This window comes from Typha angustifolia, chromosome 14, assembly GCF_048772165.1.
Source record: "Typha angustifolia cultivar Huaian chromosome 14, ASM4877216v1, whole genome shotgun sequence".
NCBI classification, from domain to species: Eukaryota; Viridiplantae; Streptophyta; class Magnoliopsida; order Poales; family Typhaceae; genus Typha; species Typha angustifolia.
In genome coordinates this window covers 267,030-294,066 of record NC_133252.1, presented here as the reverse complement: position 1 = coordinate 294,066, position 27,037 = coordinate 267,030, and the positions used below count along the sequence as shown (strand labels likewise).

General features: G+C 41.7%; 6 protein-coding genes across 8 annotated transcripts; 2 read left to right on the top strand and 4 right to left on the bottom strand.

Moving 5' to 3' along the window:
* Positions 1-1,478: 1,478 nt before the first annotated feature.
* LOC140776493 (E3 ubiquitin-protein ligase SDIR1-like) lies at positions 1,479-4,677 on the bottom strand. Of its 2 annotated transcripts, none has more exons than XM_073120219.1 (9): positions 4,536-4,677; positions 4,112-4,238; positions 3,964-4,024; positions 3,806-3,858; positions 3,502-3,724; positions 3,272-3,407; positions 3,032-3,086; positions 2,451-2,576; positions 1,479-1,980 (listed from the first exon to the last, which is right to left on the bottom strand). In XM_073120219.1, exons 2-9 carry the CDS (start codon positions 4,187-4,189, stop codon positions 1,855-1,857), a joined length of 858 nt encoding a protein of 285 aa, XP_072976320.1. In that variant the 5' UTR covers positions 4,190-4,238; positions 4,536-4,677; the 3' UTR covers positions 1,479-1,854. The 2 variants fall into 2 exon arrangements, with proteins under 2 accessions (XP_072976320.1, XP_072976321.1); XM_073120220.1 differs by having other exon boundaries at positions 1,489-1,980; positions 3,032-3,083.
* A 156-nt stretch (positions 4,678-4,833) lies between these two features.
* On the bottom strand, positions 4,834-6,950 carry LOC140776492 (aspartic proteinase PCS1-like). The gene has a single exon (XM_073120218.1). The coding sequence runs from the start codon at positions 6,542-6,544 to the stop codon at positions 5,084-5,086; it is 1,461 nt and encodes a 486-aa protein (XP_072976319.1). The 5' UTR covers positions 6,545-6,950; the 3' UTR covers positions 4,834-5,083.
* Positions 6,951-8,539: 1,589 nt separating this feature from the next.
* Positions 8,540-12,812, bottom strand: LOC140775946 (probable E3 ubiquitin-protein ligase RHC2A). Its single transcript, XM_073119447.1, has 2 exons — positions 11,371-12,812; positions 8,540-9,236 (listed from the first exon to the last, which is right to left on the bottom strand). Exon 1 carries the CDS (start codon positions 12,563-12,565, stop codon positions 11,420-11,422), a length of 1,146 nt encoding a protein of 381 aa, XP_072975548.1. The 5' UTR covers positions 12,566-12,812; the 3' UTR covers positions 8,540-9,236; positions 11,371-11,419.
* Positions 12,813-14,527: 1,715 nt separating this feature from the next.
* Positions 14,528-18,268, top strand: LOC140775960 (uncharacterized). Its single transcript, XM_073119471.1, has 6 exons — positions 14,528-14,701; positions 14,805-14,947; positions 15,658-15,708; positions 16,754-16,975; positions 17,082-17,184; positions 17,519-18,268. The coding sequence occupies exons 1-6, from the start codon at positions 14,616-14,618 to the stop codon at positions 18,036-18,038; spliced, it is 1,125 nt and encodes a 374-aa protein (XP_072975572.1). The 5' UTR covers positions 14,528-14,615; the 3' UTR covers positions 18,039-18,268.
* An 864-nt stretch (positions 18,269-19,132) lies between these two features.
* Positions 19,133-21,898, top strand: LOC140775553 (transcription factor PCL1-like). 2 transcript variants are annotated; one of them, XR_012106774.1, is made up of 2 exons: positions 19,133-20,192; positions 20,332-21,898. XR_012106774.1 is itself a non-coding variant. In XM_073118926.1 (2 exons), exons 1-2 carry the CDS (start codon positions 19,258-19,260, stop codon positions 20,334-20,336), a joined length of 747 nt encoding a protein of 248 aa, XP_072975027.1. In that variant the 5' UTR covers positions 19,133-19,257; the 3' UTR covers positions 20,337-21,898. The 2 variants fall into 2 exon arrangements, 1 of the variants encoding a protein (XP_072975027.1); XM_073118926.1 differs by having other exon boundaries at positions 19,133-19,999.
* A 249-nt stretch (positions 21,899-22,147) lies between these two features.
* Positions 22,148-26,967, bottom strand: LOC140775552 (protein TOC75-3, chloroplastic-like). Its single transcript, XM_073118925.1, has 7 exons — positions 25,741-26,967; positions 24,862-25,083; positions 24,606-24,713; positions 24,034-24,225; positions 23,679-23,927; positions 22,966-23,220; positions 22,148-22,789 (listed from the first exon to the last, which is right to left on the bottom strand). The coding sequence occupies exons 1-7, from the start codon at positions 26,881-26,883 to the stop codon at positions 22,550-22,552; spliced, it is 2,409 nt and encodes an 802-aa protein (XP_072975026.1). The 5' UTR covers positions 26,884-26,967; the 3' UTR covers positions 22,148-22,549.
* Positions 26,968-27,037: the final 70 nt, after the last annotated feature.

Below are 27,037 nucleotides of genomic sequence, written 5' to 3'. Positions count from 1 at the left end.
TTCCCACCGTCTGATTACGACACCACGTGGAACTGTCCCTGTACAGGCTTCGCACCCCCCCCCCACCCCAACCCCCATCTCTAGAATACACAGATGGAAAGCGGACGTCTCTTCGAGTCGGCGATCTGCCACGTTCAGATCTCCTCATCCGTTGACGGTTGACCGATGCGGTCCAACTTGGGCCCACGTCGCTCAGCTAATGGGTGGGGCCCTATGCACAGTGAAATTGATATAATTGGGGTACGACTCCCGTCGTTTTAACACGGCAGCAATCATGCATACATATATATATATATATATATATATATACTTTGGACGGTTCGTCTTTGAACACCTTGATACCGTATTCGCCACACCTCACTCTAGTTATCATCTTTTCTTAAGATTTATATTTATTTTATTTTATTTCTCTTTTTTTTTTCTGCAGGAAAAAAGAAAATTGTGATTATTTATTATCGAAAATAGAGTTGATGAAAATTTCACATGGGCTGTGTGTTTGTGGTCCATTTTGATGGATTCATGAAAGAAATAAAACGTGAAGCTTTGTGGGGGGAATCCATTTGGGCTGAGGCACGTGGCGCGGCGCGAAGGCCCACCATCGATGGCCCATTTGAATAATGCTTGCATAATTAATAATATTGCTTCGTTGTGAAACAACCACAAGTACGATTCCAGTATTAATTCTCCTCCTCCAATTTCATCTTATAAATACCAAAACCCACCCCCTCCACTTCCCCATCTCATCTCATCTTTTCTCATCTTAATCACCTATCTCCAATCCACCCAAACCCAAACCCAAAAATCTCTATATACCTCAGATGGAGGTGTACACGGATGAGAAGTGGAAGCTATCGAAGAAGGGGAGCAGGAGAGAACTGAAGAGTAGTAGGATTAGTACGAGTCCAAGGCCTTTCTCTAGGAGATGCTCATGCCTTATTAAGGAGCAGAAGGCTCGGTTTTATATCATGCGACGCTGCGTTACCATGCTAATTTGTTGGAGAGATTACCCTTAATTTGCAATTTTTTTTATTACTTTCTTGTATATCTTTAACTTTTAACTTTCCTTCTTTGACTCTCTCTCTCTCTCTTGTAACTTGTAAGGGAGGAGCATATATATATATATATAGGAGATGGATATTTTATGTCTTATTTTAGGTCAATTTTATCTACATTGGTGAGCATAGTGTAATGGTGATGATGATAGTATTCAGCATTACAACCTACATTATTGCTTTCTTGTTATTTATTAAAGTGTACGATGTAATAGCCTCTGTCACTGTACAATATGCATTATGGAATCAAAACAGCGTGAGGGTTGCTTGCAGTGGTATTGAGAAGATATATGGATTGAAAAGAAAAAAAAAAACAAGTTATTGTCTTTGTTACGATTAGTACTTTGGATCTCGGTAAACATCTCCTAAAATAACAATTAGTAGAATTGACGTGGGATAAAGGCCTCAAGGGGGACCAGTAATACATTAATTCAGCCATAAAGTTCATGGAACCGAGCATCCTAAAGTTATCTTCTGGAGAGCAAAGTGCATTACTTGCATCATTCTCTTCATACAAATGTCAAAAAAGGAGAGGGAGAAAAAGAAGAGAGGGACATATATTACTGCTTAAAACTCTCCCAAAGTATACACCATATATTTACTATTCCACACAAGATTCTTGTTTCTCATTCTTTTTTGCAATATAACTACTACATTAAAAATTCCTACAACTGATAAGAAAGACATGGGGGAGGGGGGCACCAAGTAAGAATCAGATGCTTTTGGGGTCCAGAAGGAGATAATTCGAATCCGCAAACTGTTCTCTGGAACTTGTCATTGACTAAACGGTATTAACAGGTCGCTAGACCATGTAGCAAGCATCTATTTCGCCATTACCGTTTCCCTGCCACACAGTAGCTGCCCTATGTTTACAGACGGGGCATGTACCTTGCTGGCGCAACCATGGATCGATGCAATTGGTGTGAAACTGGAAAGGAATGCAGAAAATCTTATTACTAATTAATCCTTCAAGAATGAAACAAATTTACAGTGTATAACAAACAGCAATAGAGGGTAAGTCAGAATAAAACATGATTTTAGCCATCGAGATATATTTCCGAAATCAAAACCTCAAAACTGAAAAGATAATCCTCACTTTTTTTTTTTTTCGTATGAGTTCATAAGTTATAGAACATAGGAGTATCTAACAAAATGTAAAAGTTGAAACAGAGTTACTACCAATGCAAAGGTAAAAAGATGATGACCTATACATAAGGGAGATTCAGAATACTGAACAGGAAATACAATATGATATATCTAAGATGACAGAATTGTGGTGAAATACTCTCCTACTAATGTATCAAATGAACATCTTATTGTTGAACTTATGCCAATGTGCTTTGCATGCACTGCCGTAGATCATGATCAACAATGTGTTTTCTCCTGAACAGTAATTACCTGGTGCAAGCATGGTAAACTTCTTATTACTTCTCCCACATTGACTTGCTCCAAGCAAACGCTGCATGTCAGTTCATCTTCTGAGGTTTTGCTAGTCCCATCTACTCTGCTACTATCTTGCCTTTTCTGCTCAGCAGAAAGGGAACAGATAAGAGAAGTGCTTCATTAAAAAATAAGGACTACACTGGATTCACTTTGCTGAGTTGACAACAGCCAATTTATACATAGGTGCCACATTAAAAAGCAAGTGAATAACCGAAGGATAAGTTCCATAAAATAATAGTTATACAGTTGGAAAGACAAAATGATAATCAGGGAAAAGGAAAAGAACAACAATAAAGATTCTTCTCTCTATTTATACAGTACTCATTTTTTTTTATTTAAAAAAAGAAGAAAAAATTTCAAAGATCTCTACATATTTGGTACTAAGAGAACGATAATGATTTCCGAGCCCCATGTTCTACACATCCACAAGGAACAAGGAAAAAAAAATAATTCGTAGAGTACTTTAAGGAACTTATCAGTCACTGCAAGAAAAACCACCACATTTAAGAAATTCAGGATAGAGTGCTAAATGCTACCTCATTTGCAGATCCAGAAGATGATGATGATTGTGCCAGAGATGATCCACTGCTGCTGAAACAACAGATTCAAATGGAACTCTTATACAAACTACTTATTTCTTCAGTAAAATCCCAAGATTATATACAACTTTTGAAGGAAAAGAGTAAGTCAATTTCATTGCTCAACATGCTAAAGCAAGGAAATAAATCAATAACATTAGAAAAAATGCTAAAGCAAGAAAGAGAGTTCTATCTTGCCTTTGTCGGGTAGAGGCAATTCCTTGGAGTGGCTGAACTTTGTATTTATGAACAGGCAAAGCATTTATCTCTTCCTCGCTCATAGAAGGAGCACATGGACTGTTGTCAGAGTCTAAGGCTCTCAAGGCATCATAATCTGCAAGAAAATAAGGCAACTGAAGGGGTTAATCCAATAGAAGAAATCCAATCCATGTTGATCCAAATAGTAAAAATCTATAGAACACCATAACCTAAATCATCAAACTCCCGGTCTAAAAGTGCGAGTTGGAGTCTAAGGGTTTGTAACCGCCCTCTTGTTGCGAAGGATATAGATGGCGGCACATGCAACCGAAGCTCAGTATGCCCAAGCAAACCGCTAGCAGCATGAGCTTGAGCTTGCGCTTGAAGTTGCTGACACGTAGCATACATCCTAAGGCTAGTCGCCATTAGAAACACACCCAAAACTAGCCAAAGCTACAAGAACATACATCTTAATCACAATTTTAGAACATAAATATTGAGCAACATCTGAAATCTGCTGTGACAAATAAGTACCAGAAAGTTTGGCGACATCTGATGAGAGTTCAGAATCACGAATAGCATGAGAACTGCCAAAAGGTAATGTTCAACAACAGTAACCAGAAAAATTTAAGCAGAGGTTAGAGGGAAAAAGAAAAGGCAATCATTTATATTTCATAGCTCAGAGATTTCACCTGTGACAAGAAACGCCATAGAATTGGAATTAACTGGCCGACCTCCTCCTGCATGTATTCGCTATGTACCCAGAAAGAAAATTACTCATAATTCATATAATCTAGCATCAAAATGGCAACTTTGTAAGTATGCAGAAGAATTAAATACCATGGTGCGCCTCTCCGGGATAAACCCCGGGAACCCACTTTCGATATCACCCCTGCTTCCCCGGAAAACGAAGCTCATGGTGACAAATGGTACCAAAATAAAAAATACTTTTTGCTCTTTGGGGTAGCTGAGAATTCAACAGCCATGGAGAAATTTCATTAACATTACGATAGAAGGAATTTAAAAAGAAGGCATCTTTCAGCGAATTTTACCATGGAAAACGAATCCTCTAACTAAAATTCTAATTAGAAATCAGACGATTCCAGGCAACTCCAAAGTATGTCTAGCTTCTCCACTATTCAGAATTTCCCAGCAAAAACCCAGAAACATCGGTTATCAGGGGAAAACAATAACATCCCTTTCGAATTCGATCAACCACGGAAACGTAAGATTTACGAGAATTCGAAATAGCAGAGAGACTTACCAATTGCGAGGCAACAGACGACTTCTCAGAGGAACATTTTTCACCTTTACGTTCCAAAAATAAAAGGAAAAGTCTTCGTATGGTCACGAGAGAGAGAGAGAGAGAGAGGTGAAAAGAAAAGAAGAATAAAAGAGGTTGTGCAGGTGTCCCTGCAGTACAATCTAAGGTTTCAGATTCGGAAACATGAGGTGGAGTTATCCAGATAATTCAAAACCGTTAATAATAACGAGAATTGGAACGAGTAGTTGGGTGTGGTTTAACCGCCGCACCTGTCACTTCCATTAGCATCAATCAACCAGAATTAGCATCACTTGTTGGAATTAAAGACTTCGGATTAAACCACAATTAAATCCTACTACTAATAAGCTTGTAACGAATTGTAGCCAACCAGCCATATGCTTGCTTGTAATTCACACATATTAATTATGTTGTTAGCCTTGTGGCAACCCATAATGCCACTAGTACTATACTCGTAAAATTTACAAAAAACTATAATCCTAGATTAGTAGTAGTCCAATTACAAGGTAATGACATAAAACTAGTGGCATTTAGAGATGGAGACCGAGTCGTTCGGTGGCCAAATCGCACCTAACGGGTGCGAACCCGACCCGACCATTCTCGAGATCGTACTCGACCCAAACGTTTTGCTGGTGGTGGTGCCCGATAATGTACGCCGAGAGGGGCACCAGATCCGAGTTCCCGAACGTGAAGCACCATACCGCGTCCCCGCCTCTCCTCTCGCCTTCTACCCGATATAGTAACCGGTCGCTGGTGACTATCACCTCTGCCCCGCGGAGCACGAGAACCACCGCCGGCAACCTCACCGTGGGCGGCTCCTTGTCGTTTGGTACTTTGAAGCAGAGGTCAAAGGCGCCCTGGAAGACGAAGTCGGGCTCGTCGAGAACGGGAAGGATTCCTTTCGTCTGTTTTAAAAATTCGATTTTGAGAGCGGTGTAGGCTTCCCCGAGGAGGAAGGTGAACTGGGTCCCGGAGTCGACCATGGTTTGGCCGGCGCCGGTGTGGTCGGGGACGAGGACGGACTTGGGGATGGGGAGGAGGGTGGAGGAGACGCGGATGCCTTCCAATTGGATGGAGTAGGCGACGCGATCGAAGTAAGGGAGGGGAAGAGAGATTTGGATGAGCGGGGTGTAGTTTAGGCTCAGTCTTAGACCGCTGGCGGCGGTGGTAACGTCGCCGAGGACGAGGACGCCGGAGTCGTCGCGGTCGGAGATGCAGTAGGAGAAGCGGGTGGTTCGAGTCTGGGTGACGAAGGAGAGGGCCCCGCGGTTCATGCCCAATAACCCAGAGGTGGAGGCGGAGGCGGAGGCGGAGGTGGAGTCGAAGGCGGAGGAGACGCAGGCGAAGAGGGCGGATGGAAACGAAAGGGAACCGCCAAGGCGGAACGAGTCAGCGGCGAGGGAGCCGTCGTAGGAGGAGGCGTCGGCGTAGGACAGGGACACGTGGCACGCGCCCCTAGTGGACGGGTCGCAGGAAGGCGGGATTGGGAGGTCGCGCGCTTGGGATTGACAAGTTGGGGAAGAGCAGGGGAGAGGGCGGTAGGAGTAAGAGGCGTTCGGGTTGAAGGAGGAAGGAGAGGAGCCATTGCAGAGGAGCCATGAGAGCTCGCTTCCGGTGTCAAGGACCATGGATACGTTCTGAGGCGGCGTGCCCACGGAGATGGAGACCATGAGAGTGACATTGTGGTGGAAGAGGAGCTTGTTGGGTTGGCGTGGGATGGGCAAAGATTGCACCTTTTTGCTTCTTAGAGGCAAGATCAGGGGCTTAGCTTCTACCCCCAATTCAACAGAGGCGAGGAGGAGGAGAAGGAGGAGGAGGAGGAGGAGGTATCGAAGAGTAGGAGAAGAGAGAGGAAGTGCCATCTGGGTCTTGCTTGTTTGGAGTAATGGGGTTGAATGGAAGGGTAAAGATTTGAACTTGGAAAGGAGATGAAGTGAGATACCAGCATAGGACGAGGAGAGAAGAAAGAATAATAATAATAATAACAGCATAGGGAAGAGTGATGTGATGTGATATTTGGCAGGGCGGTTTGGTGGAGGTGAGTGAGGATCCAGAGGAGAAGAGAGGAGAAGAGAAGGGGTTGGTGAACTCTAGAGAGAGAGAGAGGGAGGGAGAGAGAGAGAGAGAGAGAGAGCTATCTCAGTTTACTGTGTGTGTCTGTGACTATTTTAAGTATTGACGTGCATTGAATATGTGGAAACAGATACTTATAATATATAGTAGACTAGTGCTAGATTTGATGATCTTTGTGTTAGGCAATGGTCTCGTTTGGATTAAGACCTTGCAATAAATACCAAGTGATGACCTTGCAGTGAAAAATAAAATTAAAAAAATAATAATAAAAAGAAGAAGAAGAAGAAGAAGAAGATTGGATGGTGATGGGCATCAAAAATCTCCATGCCAGAAGCAAGGCATCCTTAACAAGAAGAAGAACAACAAGGCATATGACTGATGACTCCCACATTACTCCCATGTACACTCTCATGTGCCATGCCAAACCTTAATTGTAGGAAGCTATAAAAACCATGTGTCAAAATCCCATTCGTGGCTCCACTGTCCGGTGTTACTAGTGCAACTCGAGATCACGGTAAAGCTGTCTCGCACTGCATCTGAATCTGGGCAAGGCTTAAATTTTCCAGTTTAGCGACATTGCCAATCTCAGTGGGCCATTTTTAGACGATAAAAACATATGCCCCTTAATCTAAAACCCTAAACCCAATCAATCTCCAACAGAGTCCTCATTATCGATATTGTCAACCATCCTCTCCAATGGACCCAAGTTTCTACCAACGATAATATTATAATCAATTTGTACATGCATTGCAGCTGGCTCTATTAGATTTGGGAAATCACAACGTACCATTAATAATCCCAAAATTTTGAACAGAGAAACAGAGAGAGAGAGAGAGAGAGAGAGAGAGCTAATTCTTCAATGTATGTACATTGTACAAACAAGAGAGTGGCGTAATACAACTCCGGAAAACACGGAGAATCGTGGAGCATTCACAAATATAATAAAATCAATTAAAGTTAGAACAGACGCCACATTCCAGTCCTCTATAAGTGGACTATAAAACATCACCTCCCATGTGGAGTTCGTTTAGAGAGAGATATGTTCGCTGTATTGGATGCACCATGCGATGGGGCATTCAAGAGTTGCGTTAATTCCTACGGAGTTGTATCTTTGTGGGGACTGAAACGATAACTTTTATTAACTCCTTTTGTAATAACTAAGCTTTGTCTCATTACAAGGTTAAAAAGCTTCACTTCGAGGATGTCGGTTGCCTGTCTTCTGCTACATAGAGCAAAAGAAACAACTTTTCTTGAGTGTTTTAAGATCTGCCACATACTTTCGACACTCTTAACTATGTAAGGATTATATATTATATAAAGTTGCCACAACTTCAATATATACTGCAGTTGGCCTTCAGCATTGGCAACAATGTGATGGGATGGATTGATATCCCCACATAGCACGTTGAAACAGAAGAAAAGTGAAAAAGTTTTCTCTTTCTTCCTTCCAATGAATGATGATCAGACACAATCGAAGCTGAAAGGGAGGAAAAAAAAGAAGCAGCACAATTGTCTACCTCATTGATGATGTGTGCATGCATAGTTGCACCCACACTAGTTGGTGGTTAACACGTCTGTGATCGCTTTGCCACCAAAAAGAGAGTCGAGAGCTCGGATCCATGCAATGCAATGCATTGGGACATATGGAATCATTTCTAATCCACGAGAGGGAGATGAGTTTGGTCCAAGTCCAGATTCTTCAGACATGGATTTCAGACCTATCTAATTGATTTAAGAGTAGGTATTTAAGTAGACTCGAAGAATAAAGTCCTTGCCTTTTATTCTGATGATATCTACAAGTTACATTCTGGTGAATTATAGCTCTCAAGGAGTGAAGAAAAAGAGGGGAAAAAAAATCTGTCTGATAGTTTACTCTAAAGCCGAAAAAACCAGAGACAGAAACAATTACTTCAGATGGTAAACTGTATCACAAAATACTTCTTAATTTGAGTACTATAACTGCCACTACCATTTTTCATCACATTACAAGAAGCTAAATCCACTTCTTCTGCTTGTGTAGGTACCTTTAAAACAACAAGGATAGGAAATGACTCCACCTGAGATCATAGAAGATTAAACAAAACAAAGTGTCTCCCAGATTGTCAAAGTGAGTAAGAAAGAGATCAGCCAAACTGAAGGGCACAAGAAATTAATAAATTTTGGAGCTACAAGGCATCAGATCATATGCAGAATCAGGTACTTCATTAAGGCCATGGCAGGACCACTGCAACCTCAGTTCACTGATAGAGTACCGCAGAAACTATTATTACAATCACACATTGAGACTTCTAATGTTTATGATTTGCGCAATCCATCCAGAATCTGTTAAGCAACCATCAGCAACATATAATTTTTGAAGCACTGGAGTTTCCAACTTCCAAGTAATGGATAATGAAGCTGCTGGGATTTAGTTGCATTAAGTTTTCATCAGATCCTTCCTGATTTGTCTTCAGATAATCCAGAGCTTAGCTACTCCACCAGCAATAATAATGAATAGTACATCCATAAACCAACAAGCATGTCTGTGCATAACCATTTAAGAAGAAGTTGGACCACCGCTTTGTCGGTAATATCCTCCCGCTACAGTGCTACCGATTCTGTAACCGTCCTCTGGGCATCAGAAGAATAAGATAAAACTGTTAGAGATTATGAAAGATACGCTATTTGTAAGAGAAAGAAGAGACTATTAGCAAAACAATTAACTTGAGATACAAAGCCCAGAATATAGAGCATGTGGGCCAATGTGCGAAGTTGCATTTAGTAATATTCACTTTGGTTGGAATCACCTAAATCTTTCTATTAGAAAGTGATTCACTACCAACTTATTAGCCCAATGTTAGCCTTTCTATACTGACCATTGATCTAGAATTTTACAAGAATCAACTCACCTTTTTGGAACACAAATATAAGTGAATTTGCACATGATGGAAAGGATCAAGTCTGAATCTACTTCCCTAGGTGTCTTGATGCATGTTCAACTGAACTTTGCCGCATAAAGTAATTTCTTTCAACTAAAGACTGTTGGTAGATATTAATTTTATCACATGGTAGATCCAATGAATAGATTGGATTTCTAGTTATGCAGCAGATTACACAGGATAGGCATGAGTACCACTATGAACTTTTCTCAGTCATATGAAATTTCTAACTCAAATTATTTTGTAAGTTTACCTATATTTTGTGAAAGGAATACTTCCACATACATGGTATGGTTTTATGTTGCTTTATTGCTAAGGCAAGAAAAATGTCAATAAGGCAGTCACAACACATATATTAGACAAACCAAATCTATACAGAAATTATAAGAATAAGTTGTCTGTACTGAATTGATGGTACCACAGACAGGAAAAAAAACATTCTGAAAATTATAACTCCTACCAACATTTATAAGTTAAACTGGTATTATAGAAGTCAAGAATTGATCATTACCAGGGTGGAAGACAAATTCTTAATATCTCGAACCAGATATCCAAAGTAACTAGGAAGCAACATAAATCAGTCCATTTCTGCCTATGGAACTGAATTAAAAAAGCAACAAGAATGCTAAAATAACATTCCAACTAAATAAGAAAATATAAAAAAACTCCTAAATGATTAATGCAGTTGGCTGATGTAGTTCAACCACCTGACAGGAAAACACACTATCTACCAGCAAAAAGGAGAAATGATCAGATAACTCCAATACCCAACAGAACATTGAAGTTATCCTACAGAGAAATAGGAGCTAGATATGATTAAGTAGAAGAAAAATCAATGAACATAACCATGAGATAATCATGTCAAGAATGATATTTTAGATGGTCCCATTTAAGTGTACGTGCTATATATTTTGAGATCAAAATCATATTGCAGATTTCCATGAGTTATGGATCTGGTGAACAAGCACATAACAGGAGACATATAATTAGGATTAAACTCATCTCTCTCTATGCTGAGAGTGATAGATCAAGAATTCTCTTAAACACAAAGTGATGTAGTAACTTTATTTATATCTGTGACTGGTTGAAACCCAGAATCTCACTATGAGACAAAAATCTAGCTATGTAGTATTTATGCACCTCTTATCTAACTCTGAGACACTTGAAGTTTGTGTTCCCACCAATGTACATGGTTAAGCTATGCAAGTATTTCACAAATACCAACAACAATGGCAAAGAGAACAAAATCGCCAAGATTCCTGGCATGGTTGAGAATCTCTATACCCCAACTCTATTACAGCACGTGTAATAAGTGATCCGTTATAGTGATTAACAAAATCACCAAGATTCCTGGCATGGATGAAGGAAATCTATGTACATGCAAAGGGAGAAAAGAAGTCTGTTCATCTAAATTGATCCATAGATAGAACACAAGTAGTGGAAATAAGAGAAACTTCAGTAAATATGAGAAGGATTGCATGAAATGTATAACGCAATCTGAATGGGCACATAAGTATGCGATGAATCATATGAAACTCTGAAAAAAGAAAAAGGAACTTGCAATAAGACAAGTATCATCCTAAACAAAAGGTCCATTGCAGAACTAAAGCTTCATCATCATCTTTCACAAGTAACTTGAAAAGGTTCCTAAAGAAGTTCTTATTAATGAATACAATTTGGGATAATGCCTCTTCTTTTCGGGTCTGTTCTATTTACAGTAGAAATTCAGGAAATGAACAAAAAAGAGATTCATCTTGTACACAGCCTCCATTTTCCTTTCTTACATGAGATAAAAGAACAGTAACAAGTCAAGGACTGATAGAGACCTGAACATAAAATGGAAATGGAATTTTCATATCTCGCCTAATCCACGTTTCACCTTCGTGAAGTCCTGCTAAAAACTGAACTTATCAAGGGCCTGAGTGAAGATGCCGACCTGGATAACGATCTCGACCTAGAAGAAGAGGAAGAAGATGGCAACTGCCTAAAACAAGCAAATAGATGGCGAAAAACACCACCAATCCCACCCCTCTCCCTTGATCGACTCCCTCTAGATGTCCACGAGATCCTCCTCGGCACACCGCTATCGTTAAACCCACCATCCATCTCAGTGTAAACAACCGGAAGCTCCCTTTCCCCTGCTCTCCTCCCTCCCGAGAACCTCCCAACTGCAAATCCACCGCCGGGAAGCCTCCAAATAGTTAATCCCACGGTCTCCTCCTCGTTCCCACCCACAGCTCCCTGCCCATCAACGTCCAATTCCGCTGCACCTCTCCGACCTTCATCTGTGGGCATCTCGTGGCGGCAAACTGGACATGAGTTCCTGAGTGAGAGCCATGGCAAAATGCAATCTTGGTGGTATAAGTGTTTGCAGGGCATCTCCCTGGTCTCCATCCCGAGCATGAAAGGCTCCTTGCAGACGGCACAGTGGAAGTCCATGCCGATGTGGTCGGCAGCGATCTCTATAGTCGGCATCGACTCAATAGCGGCCTTTGAAGCCGGCGGCTGCTCACATCCTCTTGCTGCCCCGAGTCCGTTGATCTCGAACTGCGCGAGTTGGTCGAGAAGCCGCTCGAATCCCGACCCCATCAAGAAATCCGACATGCTCTCAGGCAAAGGGCGGAGACCCGATCCGGCGCCGTCGTCGTAGTAGAGCTCAAAGCTACCTGCGGCGTCGCGATCCGCGGCCCGTCCACCACCGCCATTAGAGGGGCTGCGGAGGACGATGACCGGATTGAAAGGCGATCGCTCGCCGGAGGCGGTCCGGTTTCGGCTAAGCCTGAGGCCGGCGGTGTAAGGGGCCAGAGGAGAGGTGGCTCCGCCTGCGGTGACAGGAATACGGCGGCGACGGAGGTCGGTGGAGACCGTGGTTGGGCGAGGGGTGACGTCCACCTCCTCGAGGAAGCCGCCATCGCATTCGGGGCACACGATGACGTCCCGGGGCCAAACCCTAACGAACCGGCTGCAGTTGTAGCACCAGTACGACGCCGCCGTCGCCATCGGTGGAGAAGACGACGACATCGAGACCCTAAAAACTCAAGCTTTCTTCCCACCCAAATTGGCGAATAGATCTGAAAAAGGTACAGAAAAGTCCGATTTTTCTTGCCCGATTTCTTCGAACAATCCGATCACCGACAAAGATCTTTCCAAAATTTCCAACGAATTCCTTTTCCCCCTATCGAAGAAGAGACGAAACCCCAAGATCCGGTGAGAAATTTGGGGGACGATGGATGGAGAGAGAGGCGAGATGGGGAAGGGGGTTTTAATCCAGAGCGGCTGAACCGCGTGCGCAAGCATGGCGTATTTTAGACGCGAATGGCGTTAACGATGCGTCCACGTGGAGGGCTGGCATTGGTTGAAGTAAACGGCGTTAGCTTTGGCGGCGCGAACCAGTCCAAGTGCGGTCAAACTGGAGTACTAGAATCTAAGCCGAGCCGCGTCGACGGCGGGTTGATCTCTTGCCGGTCTTCGCCCTAAGACGGCGAAGTCCTCATTCCAAATTACCGTAATGCCCCTAATCATTAACAGATCTCCCACTCCAATCCCAGTATTTGTACCTCATCTCTCTATAAAAAATGAACAAACATAATCTTAAAATTAGATTTGAGCTTACACTGTTCGAACGCAAAGCTTCCTTAAGATCATGAAGGATAGAATGGTAAATGTGCTAGATTTTCCTGGTGTCGTGTTCGGACAGCCTGGCGCGGGTTTTGCGGCTCTGACTCCTCCGGACATGTCAGCACAAAAACTATGAATTGTAAAGTTAATCGCGGGTACAGCTCTACCAAAACGCAGTTTCCAGACACACCCAAAACCGCACACCATTAGGTGGTCACTCCCGAAGAGACCCTTACACCTAGTGCAATTGCGAGTCCCTATTCCGGTGCAGGTTGCATGATTATCATAATGCATAGGATAAAGCCACCTTAATGGGCGAAAGAGGCGTCGCAGCCTTTGGAACGGTGCCAGACTGATGGATGGGATCGTCTACAATACCAGCGTCCAGAAGCTACTACAATCGATTATTTGCCAATTTCTAACTGGATTTCGAAGCGAGTACTTGAAATCCGGACCTGCAGAAACCTGCAGAAGATCCGCTACCGGATTCCTTTCGTCGGAAGGTGAAGGAGACGTACGCTTTGCTTTAGGAGATGCCGGGGTTCTGCCCTCCACTAGCTATCTCTCACCATTCCAAAAAGGAGTATTCTTTTATTTTTCTCTTTAATTTTTTATTCTTCTTTTGTTTTCTTCCCCCCCTCCCCCTCCTTTTATGCATGAGGCTTTTCTTTTTCTTTTCCTTTTCTTTTTCTTTTTTCTTTTTTCTTTCTTTTTGCCCTTTGAGACAAGAGATAGTTGACTGCACTTGGGACCACGACGATGACACGTGTGAAGATGCTCACTACGAGGCACTCCATAACCTGAGTGCTAAGCATAGTCAAAATATGCATGGGTGATTGCTTCGTTTATTCGATCTATTGTGGTTTGTTCTGTTCTCCGTTTAAGGTTCTTATGCGATGCATTGGCTCTTGAACAATGCTTTAGTACAGTGGAACGATATAAGATATATAAGAACAATGACTTGGTACAGTGGAACGATGTAAAGATACATTGATTCTCTTATTCTTTAAAGACAGTGAATTAATCGTCCAGTCATGTGATTTAATTTATATGTACCGGAGAATATTTGTACCTAATTATTTGAATAATAAATGAAAGTGTAAATGATGGGTAAACTTAGGGTGCATGAAATCATGCTTGTCGTACAAAAATCCAACCTCTTGGTTCTTTCTGTGCTCCTGAATTTGCTGTAAATATACAAAAATTGTTCTTTACCATTTGATTCTTTAATTCAGACTCGGGTTTGTGGTTTTTGGGTTATCGTGTACGAATCCGCTTTAAAATCCGATAGGAAATGGGTCGGAGCCTAGCCTAGATGCTGCCCGCGAAACCTTCAAGAAGACTCCAGCGTTATCCTAACTATTCTCGCACCCCTATTCCCCCTCCTCTCCCTTCCCCTGGTGCGTTGGCTAACTATTCGCTATTCCGACGGGAATAAGAATAGGAATTGAGAATGACGGGCTACGGGTTGAAATGGGCCGGATTGCTCAAATGGAGCCTCTCCTATGCCGATGGCACTCGCCCTCCTTGCCCAGTCAGGTATTCCTCTCTTTAGATTTCTTGGGTTCTTCTTGCAATATCCGCATGGATTCGATAAGCTTGGATAGTGATCTTTTGTTGCTATCCTCCTTTTGGGTCATAGCGAGGAGCGCAGGAGATGGTTCATAGAAGCCATGCAAGCCCGGACCGTTAACGTCGTGAATCGGATGAAAGAGATCGCTTTGGTGATGAGAACTCCGGAGGATGTTTTGGAGGCGCAAGGGATTACTTCTTCCGATATCGAAGGTAGTTTCATGGATTACTTATTCCCTCCTTTTAGCCTCTACTGCACGGATTCGAATGAAGAGTAGAGTGACTAACTGGAAAGTGGTCTAGTAAATTTATGAACGAGATAAAGATAGATTCTTTACTTTTTTTCTTCCGGTCACCTTAAAGTGATAGGAATCAGTCATGATGTTATATTGCTTATGTCGGAACCTTTTTTTGGTCCTTTTGTTGTAAAATTCTTTAAAATAGTATCATGGTTCTGTTTCATTTCAGAGACAAAGGATAGATAGTCAAAACGTTAGAGTATCTCTTTTTGCGAAGGATAGTTGTGCGGTTACTAGTTAAAGCTACAGTTTCTTTGCTGCAAAGAGTCATAACCGTATTGAAATTTTTATTCGTTTCAGTGTGAAATTTGAGAGGTTCAAGAATTCAGTAGTATGGATGAATTGCTTCTTCTTTTTTCCTAACTATAGAATTAGATTTAAAGACGAGCACTTACTTTTATGTGAGTAGTGTACCTTATTATGGATTCTTTCTGATTGAAACTGAAATATGTCCATTTCTGGTGTATTGTGGAAAGTTGAAAGCTTGTTTTCAATTGACAGACAGCTTTTGTAGATATGTGATAAGTGAAGTTTATAAATCATAGGCAATAACTTCTTGAAGACTATTATCTCCTTTTCAATTGATGCTCAACTACTCAAGTCAATATTTCTTGATTCTTGCAGATATGTTGATCGAGTTAAAAGAACTTGTTGAACCTATTGATGCAGCAAATGGTATTTTCTTGCTTTTCTGCATATCTTTCTTCTTTTATCCTCTACATACGGAAATCACAGCGAGGAACTTATATCTTTTATTCCTTATGACTTTAGGTGTACTTGCAATATGTTAGCCCAGTCCGCTGAAAAGAATTATATCTTTCAGATTTTCACTTCTAATGACTTCTAAGCTGGAAATTTTATCATTTTATCTTTAGGAAAGGCTTTTTTTTTCTAAACTAAATCATAGGAATAAGCATAATGGAAAGTTTGAGATCAGTTCTGAGTGTCTGCAATTGCTGGGCATAATTGAGATCTAATATATCTCCTCCTGGCATTCTTTACTAATAAAGACTGACCATGGCTTTTCTGTGAAAGCAGTTCTTTCTTCTATATATGATGTAGAGGTAGCATCTGGAGGTTCCTGTAGATATGCAAATCAAGTGTTCACTTTCATGAAAATTGAAATGATTTTAGAATAGTTTCAGCGGGAGGCATCAATGAATTGCTTTTGAATTTCTTATGATAAAGCATTGTTCCTTCTCTTGTGCTTTCACTGCACGTGATCCATGATCTCCGTTACAAAGAACTGAACAAGTAAAGAAAGATAAAGAAAGAAAGAAATATTCCTATTTCTATTTATCTTTATATCTGTAATAATGGTTTCCTGAGTGCGCAGCAGCAGCTTTGTTCTTCAAGCTTTCCAACTTGCTTCATAGTTGTAATCAACTATGATACTTCAGTAGTAGTATTTCTGTTAGTTGAAATAATTAGTGGTGAAATCTTTGTTGTTGATAATTTAAAAGAATGATTGACATTCCTACCTTGCTGTTTAGTTATTCTGTTGGCTCTCTCTAAAGAAATAGTATTTCATAAATTCCCCTGTTTGATTGTGATTTGACAAGTATTAGTGTTAGTTGTAAGCTGTGTAACTTTCCCTCATTGACTTTTGGCAATTAGAAAATTACTTATTCTCATCTTATTGATGAGTTGTTTAGATCAGTACAGTAATGACTTCATTAGTACCTAATTTTTTTTTCTCACGTCTTTTGAAACACACAAGACCTGCACCTCGTTGGTGGCTTACTTCCTCTTCTCAGCTACCTAAGAAAACCAAATGCTTGTATTCGAGCCAAAGCTGCAGAAGTTGTCTCTGTTACTGTGCATAACAATGCTAGGAATCAACAGTTTGTCAATGAAGCCGGTGGACTCGAGCCTCTCTTGTCAAATTTTACTTCAGATCCTGATATGACTGTTCGAACAGAAGCTCTTGGTGCAATTTCATGTGAGTATATAATGTAATGCAAGTAGGATGTTCTCAAGGACTTTAATATTTTAGTTCAGGCTGACTTGGTGCTTGAGGTTGATCAATTTCCCTACTTGACTTTCAGCCTTGATTCGGAACAATAAGTCAGGAGTTGCTGCATTTCGTCTAGCAAATGGTTATGCAGGATTAAGAGATGCATTGAGTTCAGACAGTGTCAAATGTCAAAGGTCTTGTCTTTTCATTTCCTGCTTGACGAGTATCAGATTATCATCTGATATCTTGAATGTTGAAATATTTTCTTTGCTAATATCTATAATACCATATTAGCTGCTAACATATTCATGCTTCTTCAAAGTGTTATTGATGTATTCTCCCTGCATGCAAGCATATGGCAAGTTCTATTAGTTTGTAGATAGGATAATTTCATCTCATGCCAATTGTGATGAGTGAAACCGATTATCCTTTTCTTATGCTGTTGAATTGTTGATATTTCAAAAACAAACAAAAAAAAAACCGTGATATTTGGGTGGTGCTAACATGCACAATTCTTTCTGCTGCCAGAAAGGCTGCAAGTCTGATTCAGTATCTCCTTCAGGAGAACAGCTCAGATTGTAGTGTTGTCATGGAACTAGGTTTTCACCGGCTGATGATGCATCTGGTCTCAAGCAATGACTCTGGTGTAAGAGAAGCTGCATTAGGGGGTCTTTTGGAGCTTGCTCGGAAAGAAAGCAGGATTTTGTTAGCTCAAGAAGGTAAGCTTAGGCAACTTCTGCGAAACCGTATGGAGAGCATCAAGTCCATGTCTCCCAATGATCTTGCTGCGGCCAGGGAAGAGAGGCAACTTGTGGATTCCCTGTGGAGTGCATGCTACCATGAGCCATCTTTACTTCGCAAGGAAGGCCTCCTTGTGCTTCCAGGAGAGGATTTATCTGAGCCACCACCTGATGTTGCCGGCAAATTCTTCGAGCCACCACTTTGTGCATGGACTTTCAATCCAGCCAACGAAACTAAGAAACAGAATTCATTACTATTAGGGCCTGGACCTCCAGGTGGAATGACGGACTACCCAGGCGACAACTGATGAACTAATCTCTGGTGATGGAAGAATGCTTTGGTTGTTGTTGCTCTACATGTACCGATTCGAGGATAGCTGTTCCTATAGATTGTGTCTTGATGTAGATAGCTAGAGGTAAATATGTTCAGTATTGCATTTTGTGTTCATATATGTCCACGATATCCTATGTTAAATCTTGTGCTAGCCTGTTGTATATGGTCTTCAGAGTAAAAAAAAATTAAAGTTGAATGGTACTCAGACGTTCCATGTTATTGATTGTACAGTTGTAAAAGTTAAAAAATTTAACCATGCTGAGAATATAAGTCGTATCCAGTCTGCAACTAAGATTTACTACTGCCAGCATGATGACTGGATACCTCTGTAAATAACCGTTACACGGGGTTGTCTGAAAAGACTAGTAATTCAAGCCCCACTTGCAGCTACTTTCTTTTTGTCACCTTGGAAGTGGAATAAAGGATCCTTATTCCAGAGTTGAAGTGGAATAGGGGATGAACAAAATATCTCACATCAACAATGACAATAATAATATTGTGAAAAACTAATTTATCCTACTGAGTGGGGAGGGATCAAATATATGATGTTCGAGTAAAAAACGAGACATGTGGTGGATAAGGGGATACAAAACATAACATAACATAGTAGTTAAGAATTAGTAATTAGAAAAAGGAAATACATAAATTTTTAAATCGTGAAAAACCAAACCAATATCTTTTATATCCACAAGTCTACGAGTATCTAATTCTTAATTAAATTAAACAAATGGAGCTAAAGTCGACTTGATTGCGACCGGCAGAAAGGAAAGGAATCTCGTTGCTTGGTTTGGACGAGATAGATAGATAGATAGCAGCAGCTGCAGCTCCTCATAGCGGTCACGTAAAAAAGAAATGGCAGTTTGATGCAAAACACCCTCACAAGTCTTGTAATTATTTAAACCACGAGAAAAAGAAGGACCTGGAAAAAGGAGAAAAGCGAATCAAAAATATCCTACTGACCGGTCCACGTGTACATTCGGACACCCGTATTCGTGGCACTTCCATATGCACTTTTTACTTTCCCCACCCCCGATCTTTTTCCTTTTTATTTACACAAATATCCTCCGGACTTGCAAATATCTCACCCACCTCCACCTCCACCTCCACCTCCACCTCCACCACCGCTGCTACTACCACTTACTACCCTCCTCTTCTTCTCAATTGACGCCCCAGAAACCCTAGATCTTCGGATTATGGAGGATGACTCCGGTGACGGAGATCTCGACCGCCTCGTCTCGGTCGACTGCGACGAGGAAGAAAGAGTCCTTGAGTGGGAATCTGGTCTCCCCGACGCCGACGACCTCACCCCGCTCTCCCAGACCTTAATCACGCCGGAGATCGCTGCCGCCTTCCGCATCTCGCCGGAGCCGGCCCGAACCCTCGGCGAAGTCCACCGCGCATCCCGCCACACCCTCGTCAATCTCCGCCGCCACTCCTCCCCAAACCCCTCCAACTCCGCTGCCGGGGCCACCGTCGAAGATGCCGCCGATTCCTCCGCCGTAGGAGGAGAAGACAGCTCGGCGAAAACCCTAAAGCGGCCCCGGCTGGTGTGGACGCCGCAGCTCCACAAGCGATTCGTGGAGGTGGTGGCCCATTTGGGGATCAAGAACGCGGTGCCGAAGACGATCATGCAATTGATGAACGTGGAAGGGCTCACGAGGGAGAACGTGGCGAGCCATCTCCAAAAGTACCGCCTTTACCTGAAGAGGATGCAGGGGTTGTCGAACGAGGAGGCGTCGCCCTCCGATCACCTCTTCGCGTCGACGCCGGTGCCGATGCAGGGATTGCACGAGCAGCAAGTATCCATGGCGATGCCTTACGCGGTGCCAACGATGATCCCAATGCAAGTCTACGGGATCGGGCCTCACCCCCAGATGGGGATGGGGATGGGGATGGGGATGATGAACAATTACCACCACCAGGGACAGGGCGGCGGTGCGTATATTGGATTTGGATCGATTGCTCCGTATCCTCCTCATGTTAGGCCGTCGAATGATAGATAATAAGAGATGGAATAATTCTTCTGATTCAAATTATAATACAAAAAGGAACGGACTTTGTGATCTGTTACGTGGATTGCTTCAACACCTGCTATATATGTTAAGACTCTAACCAGTTTGCTAGCAAGGTTATTGCTGCTTGATGATGCATCTTCTTTATCTTCTTGCTTGAGCTATTAAGTAGATTTTTTTTTTAATTTTTAATTTTAAAACTCTCATTTTTATTATTATGACTAATAATGAACTTTTTCTTCTTTTTCTATGCAGAATAAAGTTTTGATAGATCCTTCAGATAGTAATGTATTAGATCTATAATTCCTGCGTTTGAAACATCATCGGGATATCCCTAGTCATGCCTGTGTGTACCTCGTGGAAATGAAGGATAAAACAGAACAATGCCACTTTTCGTGCATTTTGGTATTCTAAAATTTGCTTCTCCTGATTCTTTTTAGGCACTGCACAGATTGTTGGAAATAAATGCTGCTTTCCTTTCTATCTATTTTTTTTTTAATTTATATTTAAGGCTTGTTGCCGTTAATATTTGTGTTGCATTAAATTTATTATTAGCGGGAAGTCATCCGTTTCATTTTTAAGGGCTGAATTTCCTAATACTTGAATGATGTTTTCTTTCCTGATATTTTACTCTCCATCTTTCTTTAGATAATCCTCTATAAGAAAGCTTTTGCAGTCACAGACTGGGATATATGAAAAATATATATGAGAATACAAGATATTTAGATATAAGAAAGTTGAATAGTTTCTTCTGTGGCAATTCTTAAGGCCTAAGGTGCTACATGTTGTATTGTTCAAGGATTTTACCTTCTAATCTGTCAGTGCACTTCACTGTTAACACTTGATAATGGCTGCTTATACAAACTTATCTGCCTGTGGACCATTACTTGCAGTAGCTGCCCACTGGGGCTTCATATTGCTATTTCGATACGCCAGCAAGCTTATTTGTTAGGATTTAGAAGGTCGAATAATGTATACTTCGGTGGTGGAGAATGTGAAATAGGAATAAAATGAAGTTAAATTCATGATCATTTGCACAAAGTGTCTCTGGTAAAGGATTTGCTGATTCCTATTTCCTGATTAGTGCATCTCAGTTTACTATTTTAAAGATTTTCTGGTCCATTTTATCTGTTTTCAATTCCTGAAGCTATGGGTTATGAGATTTTAGTACGCTTCATGAAAGTTATTTGAATTTCAAAATTTGTAACAGGTGGTATATGGAAGAACATGTATGCTACTTGGTGTTTTTGTATTTCAGTGATTTCTTGAGAGGGATGAACTGCATTTTATGCCTTTCTTCACATTTATATTTTCTTCTTCTTTTCTTTAGCGTACATTAATCACTTGATAATGCGATTTTTATGTTGTCTCTGCAACGAGACATTTGATGGAGCTAGCTTGAGAAAAATGCTGTTCTATTCCTTGACCTTGCTTTTGCCTTCTCAATAAACTGTCTGTGTTGTTTTTTCTAAAATTGTAGCGTTCTCATTTCTGTTTTCACGGCAGGTTAAAAAGTTTGATGTAATTTTTGATCGTACTAAGTATGTCGCTATTTTTTTCTCCATTTTAAAATTTAAATATAAATTTAGATGAGTTTTATCAAGTCTAGCTGAAAATTATTATCTGATGTAATGATTTTGTTTAAGTCGAATCGTATAACTTTTCTAGATTCATATTTAAATTTTAAAGCCAACCGGAAGGTTGGAAAAAATGGTGAGAGACTCAAGTACGGTTCACACCCAATCCCTTTTGTGTTACAGTGTGCTGGTACAGTTCCAGAGACTGCTCGGGTGATTACGATGGTATTGCAATAATTTGAAGGGATATCCTATGTGTGCTAGTTTGGCTTTCAATCTGTGTCGTTTTATTACGTAGACGGTACTCTTTCTTGTACAGAAAGTTGTCTATCGGGGAAAATTGTAGAACTAAAATCTCTCTGTTTCATTCCATTTAGCACACAGAAACAATGAAGTTAGATGAGAAATATTTTTTCTTTCATGCTTGCTATGAAGGACTCTTGACCGAAGACCTGGACAAGCTTATTATCTCTGGACAATATAACAGTAGTACATTGAGAACCAAAAAGAAACCAAAATCCATGAACTATCAGGTTTAGTCATTGCAATTCGAGACATACCATAAATGCTATAGCATGAAAAGGTAACAAAAAATGGTTACATTGACGTCTCTTTGGCTAATAGAAAGATGCATTTAATTGGGCAAACTATAAGAAGGATTCTGTTCTCTCATAAGAAACCGGACTGCAGGAACAAGATTTTATTTGACTCAGCAGTTCTTGCATTGCCAAAATCAACACGAACCCTATAATTTTCTCGCGGGAAATACTCTGAGCTTTAATTTAAACTGGCTGCAATCTTTCAGAACTTGGTAGCTTTTGGGGCCTCCTCTATATGCTCACCTAAACCATACATGAAAAAATTGGCAGCTTCCTTGTAGCTAGAGATGAGATCACTCAAAATCTCTCTCCAAATCTGAAGAACACTGCACCAGTACCAGCATTGTGATCAATGGCATACTCTGCTCTCACTAACCCGAGTTTGACACCGACACCATATGCCGAGCCCTGCCCAGAGCGGCGGAAGAACTCTGTTGGGTTCCCTTTCACGTCCTTCGAACTGCCTAGATCATTCCCATGTTCTGCAAATGCATATACATGGGTATTCTTCACAGGGACCCGCAGCTCAGCAGCAAGCTGGGTAGGCAATATAATGGTCAGCTTTAAGGCATCACCAAAAGAATGATTGTGAATATCAATTAATCACCAAAATCAAACTCACTCAGATTGCAGAGGAGCATTATCTCATCTTAACATAACCATTTCACGAGATCTGAAACAAGCACAGAAAGTATACATATACTCAAACTCACCTCAAGAATATTCCTGCAAGCACCTAATTCTCCCATGTTGTAGCCCCTCACCGAGTAAGGCCCTCCAAGTGTGAAAGCATCATAGCTGGGGAGATCACCCACACAACCTCCATAATGACCATGGAGCACTAGAATAGGAGGTGGTGGCTTGCCGGCACCTTCTTCTACTTTATTCAACTGGATGAAGCGGGTTATTGTAAGCTGATGACGATTGAAGAATGGGAACTTCATTCCAATCCCGAGGCCTTGGTCTAACTGCATTAAACAAGAACATGGTTGTTAAAAAATGTCTGTACCATAAAACAAGTTCCTTATCACACAGGCAAAAGTTGCCTTTACACAGGTCAAGAAAGTAAAAATTAAAATTATCAAGCTCCATTTCTACAGGAGTATTAGTTTGACAAGTACTAATTTATATTCACTTGGAATTTTCTAATATCAATGAATCCCAAATATCTTTTAAAATCTTTTTGTCAGACAATCAAATCCCTCCATGAGAATGTAGTAAAATAAAAGATTGCTCCCACACATCCCACACATCATACTGTTGACATTATCCTTCACATATAATCAGATATTAGATGATGACTCCATCTTTCCTTCAAACAATGTAGCTCACTGACCTTGATGTCCAAATATTTAAATTCTTAGTATGATAGCACAAAAAGTTATTTTTACCATTCAAAATCACAGTGGCATCAAGCAGCTCATACCTGAAAAACATCTCTTTCACCAACAACTGCGCCATTTACGAACTTGGTGTTGTCACGAGTAATATTTGCCTGGGCAAATGCCATGCGGTCTATACCAGTACCACTAAGTGTTGTAGGAGGTCCATCCACACTTAGGCCCCCGCTAGGCAGCACTCGAGAACCATGAGTACAAATACCACTAGTTTCATCACGTGTTGTGATCTCTTCCACCACAAGTCCATAAGTTAATTTGCTCTGACGTGTCAAGTTCTGTATGCAAAGAGTGCATGATTAGAAGATCAATATACATTTCCAACAGTGAACTTTCAGGAGAGGAAGGATAAGAGAAAGAATCTTAGCAGAATCTGGCAGCTACCTCTGTTACATTGGATTTAAGTCCAACTCTATCAATCCATACAGGTGGAACTTCATCTGCACCTGGTCCACTGGTGAAGACAGGACTCATCTTCCGACTGTTAAAGCAGCTAGTCCGGAAGGTGCGGTTACGAGGGTCATAGACACCATCAAGATATGGATGCACATACTCAAGCTTGAATGACAAATCATCCTGAAAATATATACACGCATCTAAAAAAAATCAACCAAGATAATTGAATAATCAAAATCAACAATAGCTAAACTTTTAATCAAGGTGGAATTATAGCATGTTTTATTCCCTAATGAATCATTTCGAATAAAGGTAATCAATTGAATAGAAGGAACTAACACCCTGACTATATAGAACAAAAAATATCTTCCAATAGTGCAGGAGAAACTATCTACTACAAAATCATTCAGCAGTTTATTCACTAAATTAAAAACTAGAGAAGAGGTGTGTTCTTCTCACACAAAAAGGAGGAGAAAAAAGAATCAGTTTGACAAAAGGAGTGGTCATCTTGCAGAAAGAGAGGGTACTGGCCGAATTTACAAGTTTGATTACCAACAAACCTGAGGATTGAGCAAATTGCTGGATGTCACAGAACCAATTATAGATCTGTTCAAGCCTTTGATGTTCCGATGCTCAAATGATACAGTTCCACCAGGTTGAATTGATGCCTGAAAATAAGTATGCTCTTTAGTTATGAGGGAAGTCCATCTTTCATTATTTTGTATCACAATATTGTTTTACTTACAGTTGTAATTTACCAAACTACATAAGAAGATATATTTTAACAGCGTATATAAAAACATAGAGAAAAACTACCAGAGTAGGTCGTCCTTGACGCCCAGGTACAATACTCCACTCTGTGCTTACTTCAGCTGATTTCTGTTCTAGTTCTTTAAGCTTAATCTCAACTATTATTCCTCCATCATTCTTTTCATCAGGTCGTGGATTCACTTCTATGTTGGAAAATAGTGCAAGTGAATTTATATTTCTCAAAGCTTGCTTCCCTGCTTCAATATTGAAGACATGTCCAGGTCGAAGCTGCACCAGATTATCAAAAGAGTTAGAACTTAGAATAACACCAAACCCATATGGCGACACCAAATGCAGCAGTAAAGAATAACTCAGATTACAAGAGATGTTGTCGTTAGATAAGCTGGCGGATCAGAGCAGTTGATCACTACTTAACAATCTTGGCAAACATTTGTTATACAGTGAGGACATCTTCATGGATTTACAGCTCATCGAGTAGCAAAAAATATATTCATGTTCTTGCTCTCGCTTAAAAAAAATTGCATTTTTCATATCAACCCAACAGTTGAGCATCTCTTGTGAAGCTTTCTAAACTGTTTTTAATTGCATGTCTAACACAACAGGTCTAGGAAGTAAAAGCCACAACCATGATCACGCTTTGATTTCCTATTCTATTCATTCTTGCCCCACGACAGATACTGAGATATGCTTATCTAGATCAGTGAATCATGCAGTAGAGGTTATCTAACCAACCACAACCACATCGCTGGCACACCTATGACCCAAATTACAAAAGAAGAGCAATTCTCAGAGTCTAAAATGACCTTTTTGAACAAGATAATCTTCACCTTCCAACTCTCCATCAAAGGAAAAGCATTATAATAATGCTCTATTCCAATTCCACCAGTGCTCTATGAAAAACTGGGTTTTCAGAAATGTGCTTACCTGCTTGGGTAGCTCTCGGCGGATGACTGGAAGTTGGGTGTTCCCTTCAACGACATTCCCGAGCTTATCCTGGAACTGGATAACAAGCTGCGTGATGTCCCCCTCGACTACCTCGCAGACCACCTCCCTGGTATTCAAATTCCCAAAATTAACCACTTGGGCGCACGCATACCCTTCATCATTGTACCACTTCTGCACCCGATCCCGGATCCTCTGCAACAGCCTCGCACTCAGTTTCCCCTGCTCTCTTAGCATCTGCATCACCTCTCTTTGCACAGGCACTGGCAAAAGACAAGACCTCGATCGCTCAATCCTTCTCCGGTAGTCTCTCTCCTGGCTCCGGAAGTACTCCATCTTCTCCCTATCAGTCATGTCAGGGTCCATCTCCATCTGCTTCGTCTGCGGCATCAACCCCACATTGATGCACCTGAATGCGTCCGCCGACTGCCACGTGCTCTCCGTGAAAGAAACCGTCAGGGCGAGCGTGCCGTCCGGCTTCGTCTTCCCCTCGAGATCCACCTTCTCGAACATGCCGCAGGTGGCGAGGCTCTCAAGCTCCTTCTGGAGCTGGGCCTTGGTGTAGACGCCGCCAGGGCGAAGGGAGACCATCTCGAAGAAGGAGTCCTCAGTGCCGGAGCCTACCGAGCCGCGGCGCCGGTCGAAGAAGAGGATCTCGGAGATCTTGTACCGCTTCAATCCACTAAGCTTGGCGAGCTGGACTATAATGTTCGCCGGAAGACCGTGGGAGTCCCACTCCGGTAAGCCGGAGCCAGCGCCGCCGCCATCTTCCTCCCTCGCATTCGCGACGAGAGGGGAGAGGATGTGAGACCAGAAACCACCGCCCTCACCGCCACCTCCGCCGCCGCCACCGAACCAACCGCCACCGCCGGAGCCGGGGGGACGGGGAGGGCCAGAGGAGGAGAGGTGGAGGAGGAAGACGCCTCCGGTGGCGGCTGCAGCAGCGGCGACGGAGAAGAGTTTTACGGTTTTGCGGCTGTTCGATACAGGCGGGGATCTAGGTTCGTGGAATTGGGCGATGGAGGAGGAGGCCGAGGGGGGGAGGCGGTGGCAGTGGCGGGAGGGAGGCGGCGCTGCGCTGCCGATCTGAGCGCTGAGGATTTGCCCCGCCACGCAGAAAGCCATGGAAGGGGCGGATATGGGAGAGATGGAAGAGGATTTGGAGAGACCTTTTGTTGCTCTTCTATTCTCGTAAAAAAGAGAGCAAAACAAGATGAGGTGGTGAGGTTACCGTTATAAGTGACGAGATCCCAAATGAGACCAACTTGAGGTTTAGGGT

Bases quoted from the DNA above. Each gene is read 5' to 3' on its own strand.
- LOC140775960 (XM_073119471.1), top strand. From the start codon at position 14,616: ATGACGGGCTACGGGTTGAAATGGGCCGGATTGCTCAAATGGAGCCTC. The intron at 14,702-14,804 runs GTATTCCTCTCT...TTTGGGTCATAG, and splicing joins CGCCCTCCTTGCCCAGTCAG to CGAGGAGCGCAGGAGATGGT. The intron at 16,976-17,081 runs GTGAGTATATAA...CTTGACTTTCAG, and splicing joins AGCTCTTGGTGCAATTTCAT to CCTTGATTCGGAACAATAAG.
- LOC140776492 (XM_073120218.1), bottom strand. From the start codon at position 6,544: ATGCTGTTATTATTATTATTATTCTTTCTTCTCTCCTCGTCCTATGCT.
- LOC140775946 (XM_073119447.1), bottom strand. From the start codon at position 12,565: ATGTCGTCGTCTTCTCCACCGATGGCGACGGCGGCGTCGTACTGGTGC.
- LOC140776493 (XM_073120219.1), bottom strand. From the start codon at position 4,189: ATGAGCTTCGTTTTCCGGGGAAGCAGGGGTGATATCGAAAGTGGGTTC. The intron at 3,859-3,963 runs GTGAAATCTCTG...ACCTTTTGGCAG, and splicing joins TATGGCGTTTCTTGTCACAG to TTCTCATGCTATTCGTGATT. The intron at 1,981-2,450 runs GTAATTACTGTT...ATTCCTTTCCAG, and splicing joins GTTTACCATGCTTGCACCAG to TTTCACACCAATTGCATCGA.
- LOC140775552 (XM_073118925.1), bottom strand. From the start codon at position 26,883: ATGGCTTTCTGCGTGGCGGGGCAAATCCTCAGCGCTCAGATCGGCAGC. The intron at 23,221-23,678 runs GTATGAGCTGCT...TGTTTAATGCAG, and splicing joins GTGAAAGAGATGTTTTTCAG to TTAGACCAAGGCCTCGGGAT. The intron at 22,790-22,965 runs GTGAGTTTGAGT...TTGCCTACCCAG, and splicing joins CTTGCAGGAATATTCTTGAG to CTTGCTGCTGAGCTGCGGGT.
- LOC140775553 (XM_073118926.1), top strand. From the start codon at position 19,258: ATGGAGGATGACTCCGGTGACGGAGATCTCGACCGCCTCGTCTCGGTC.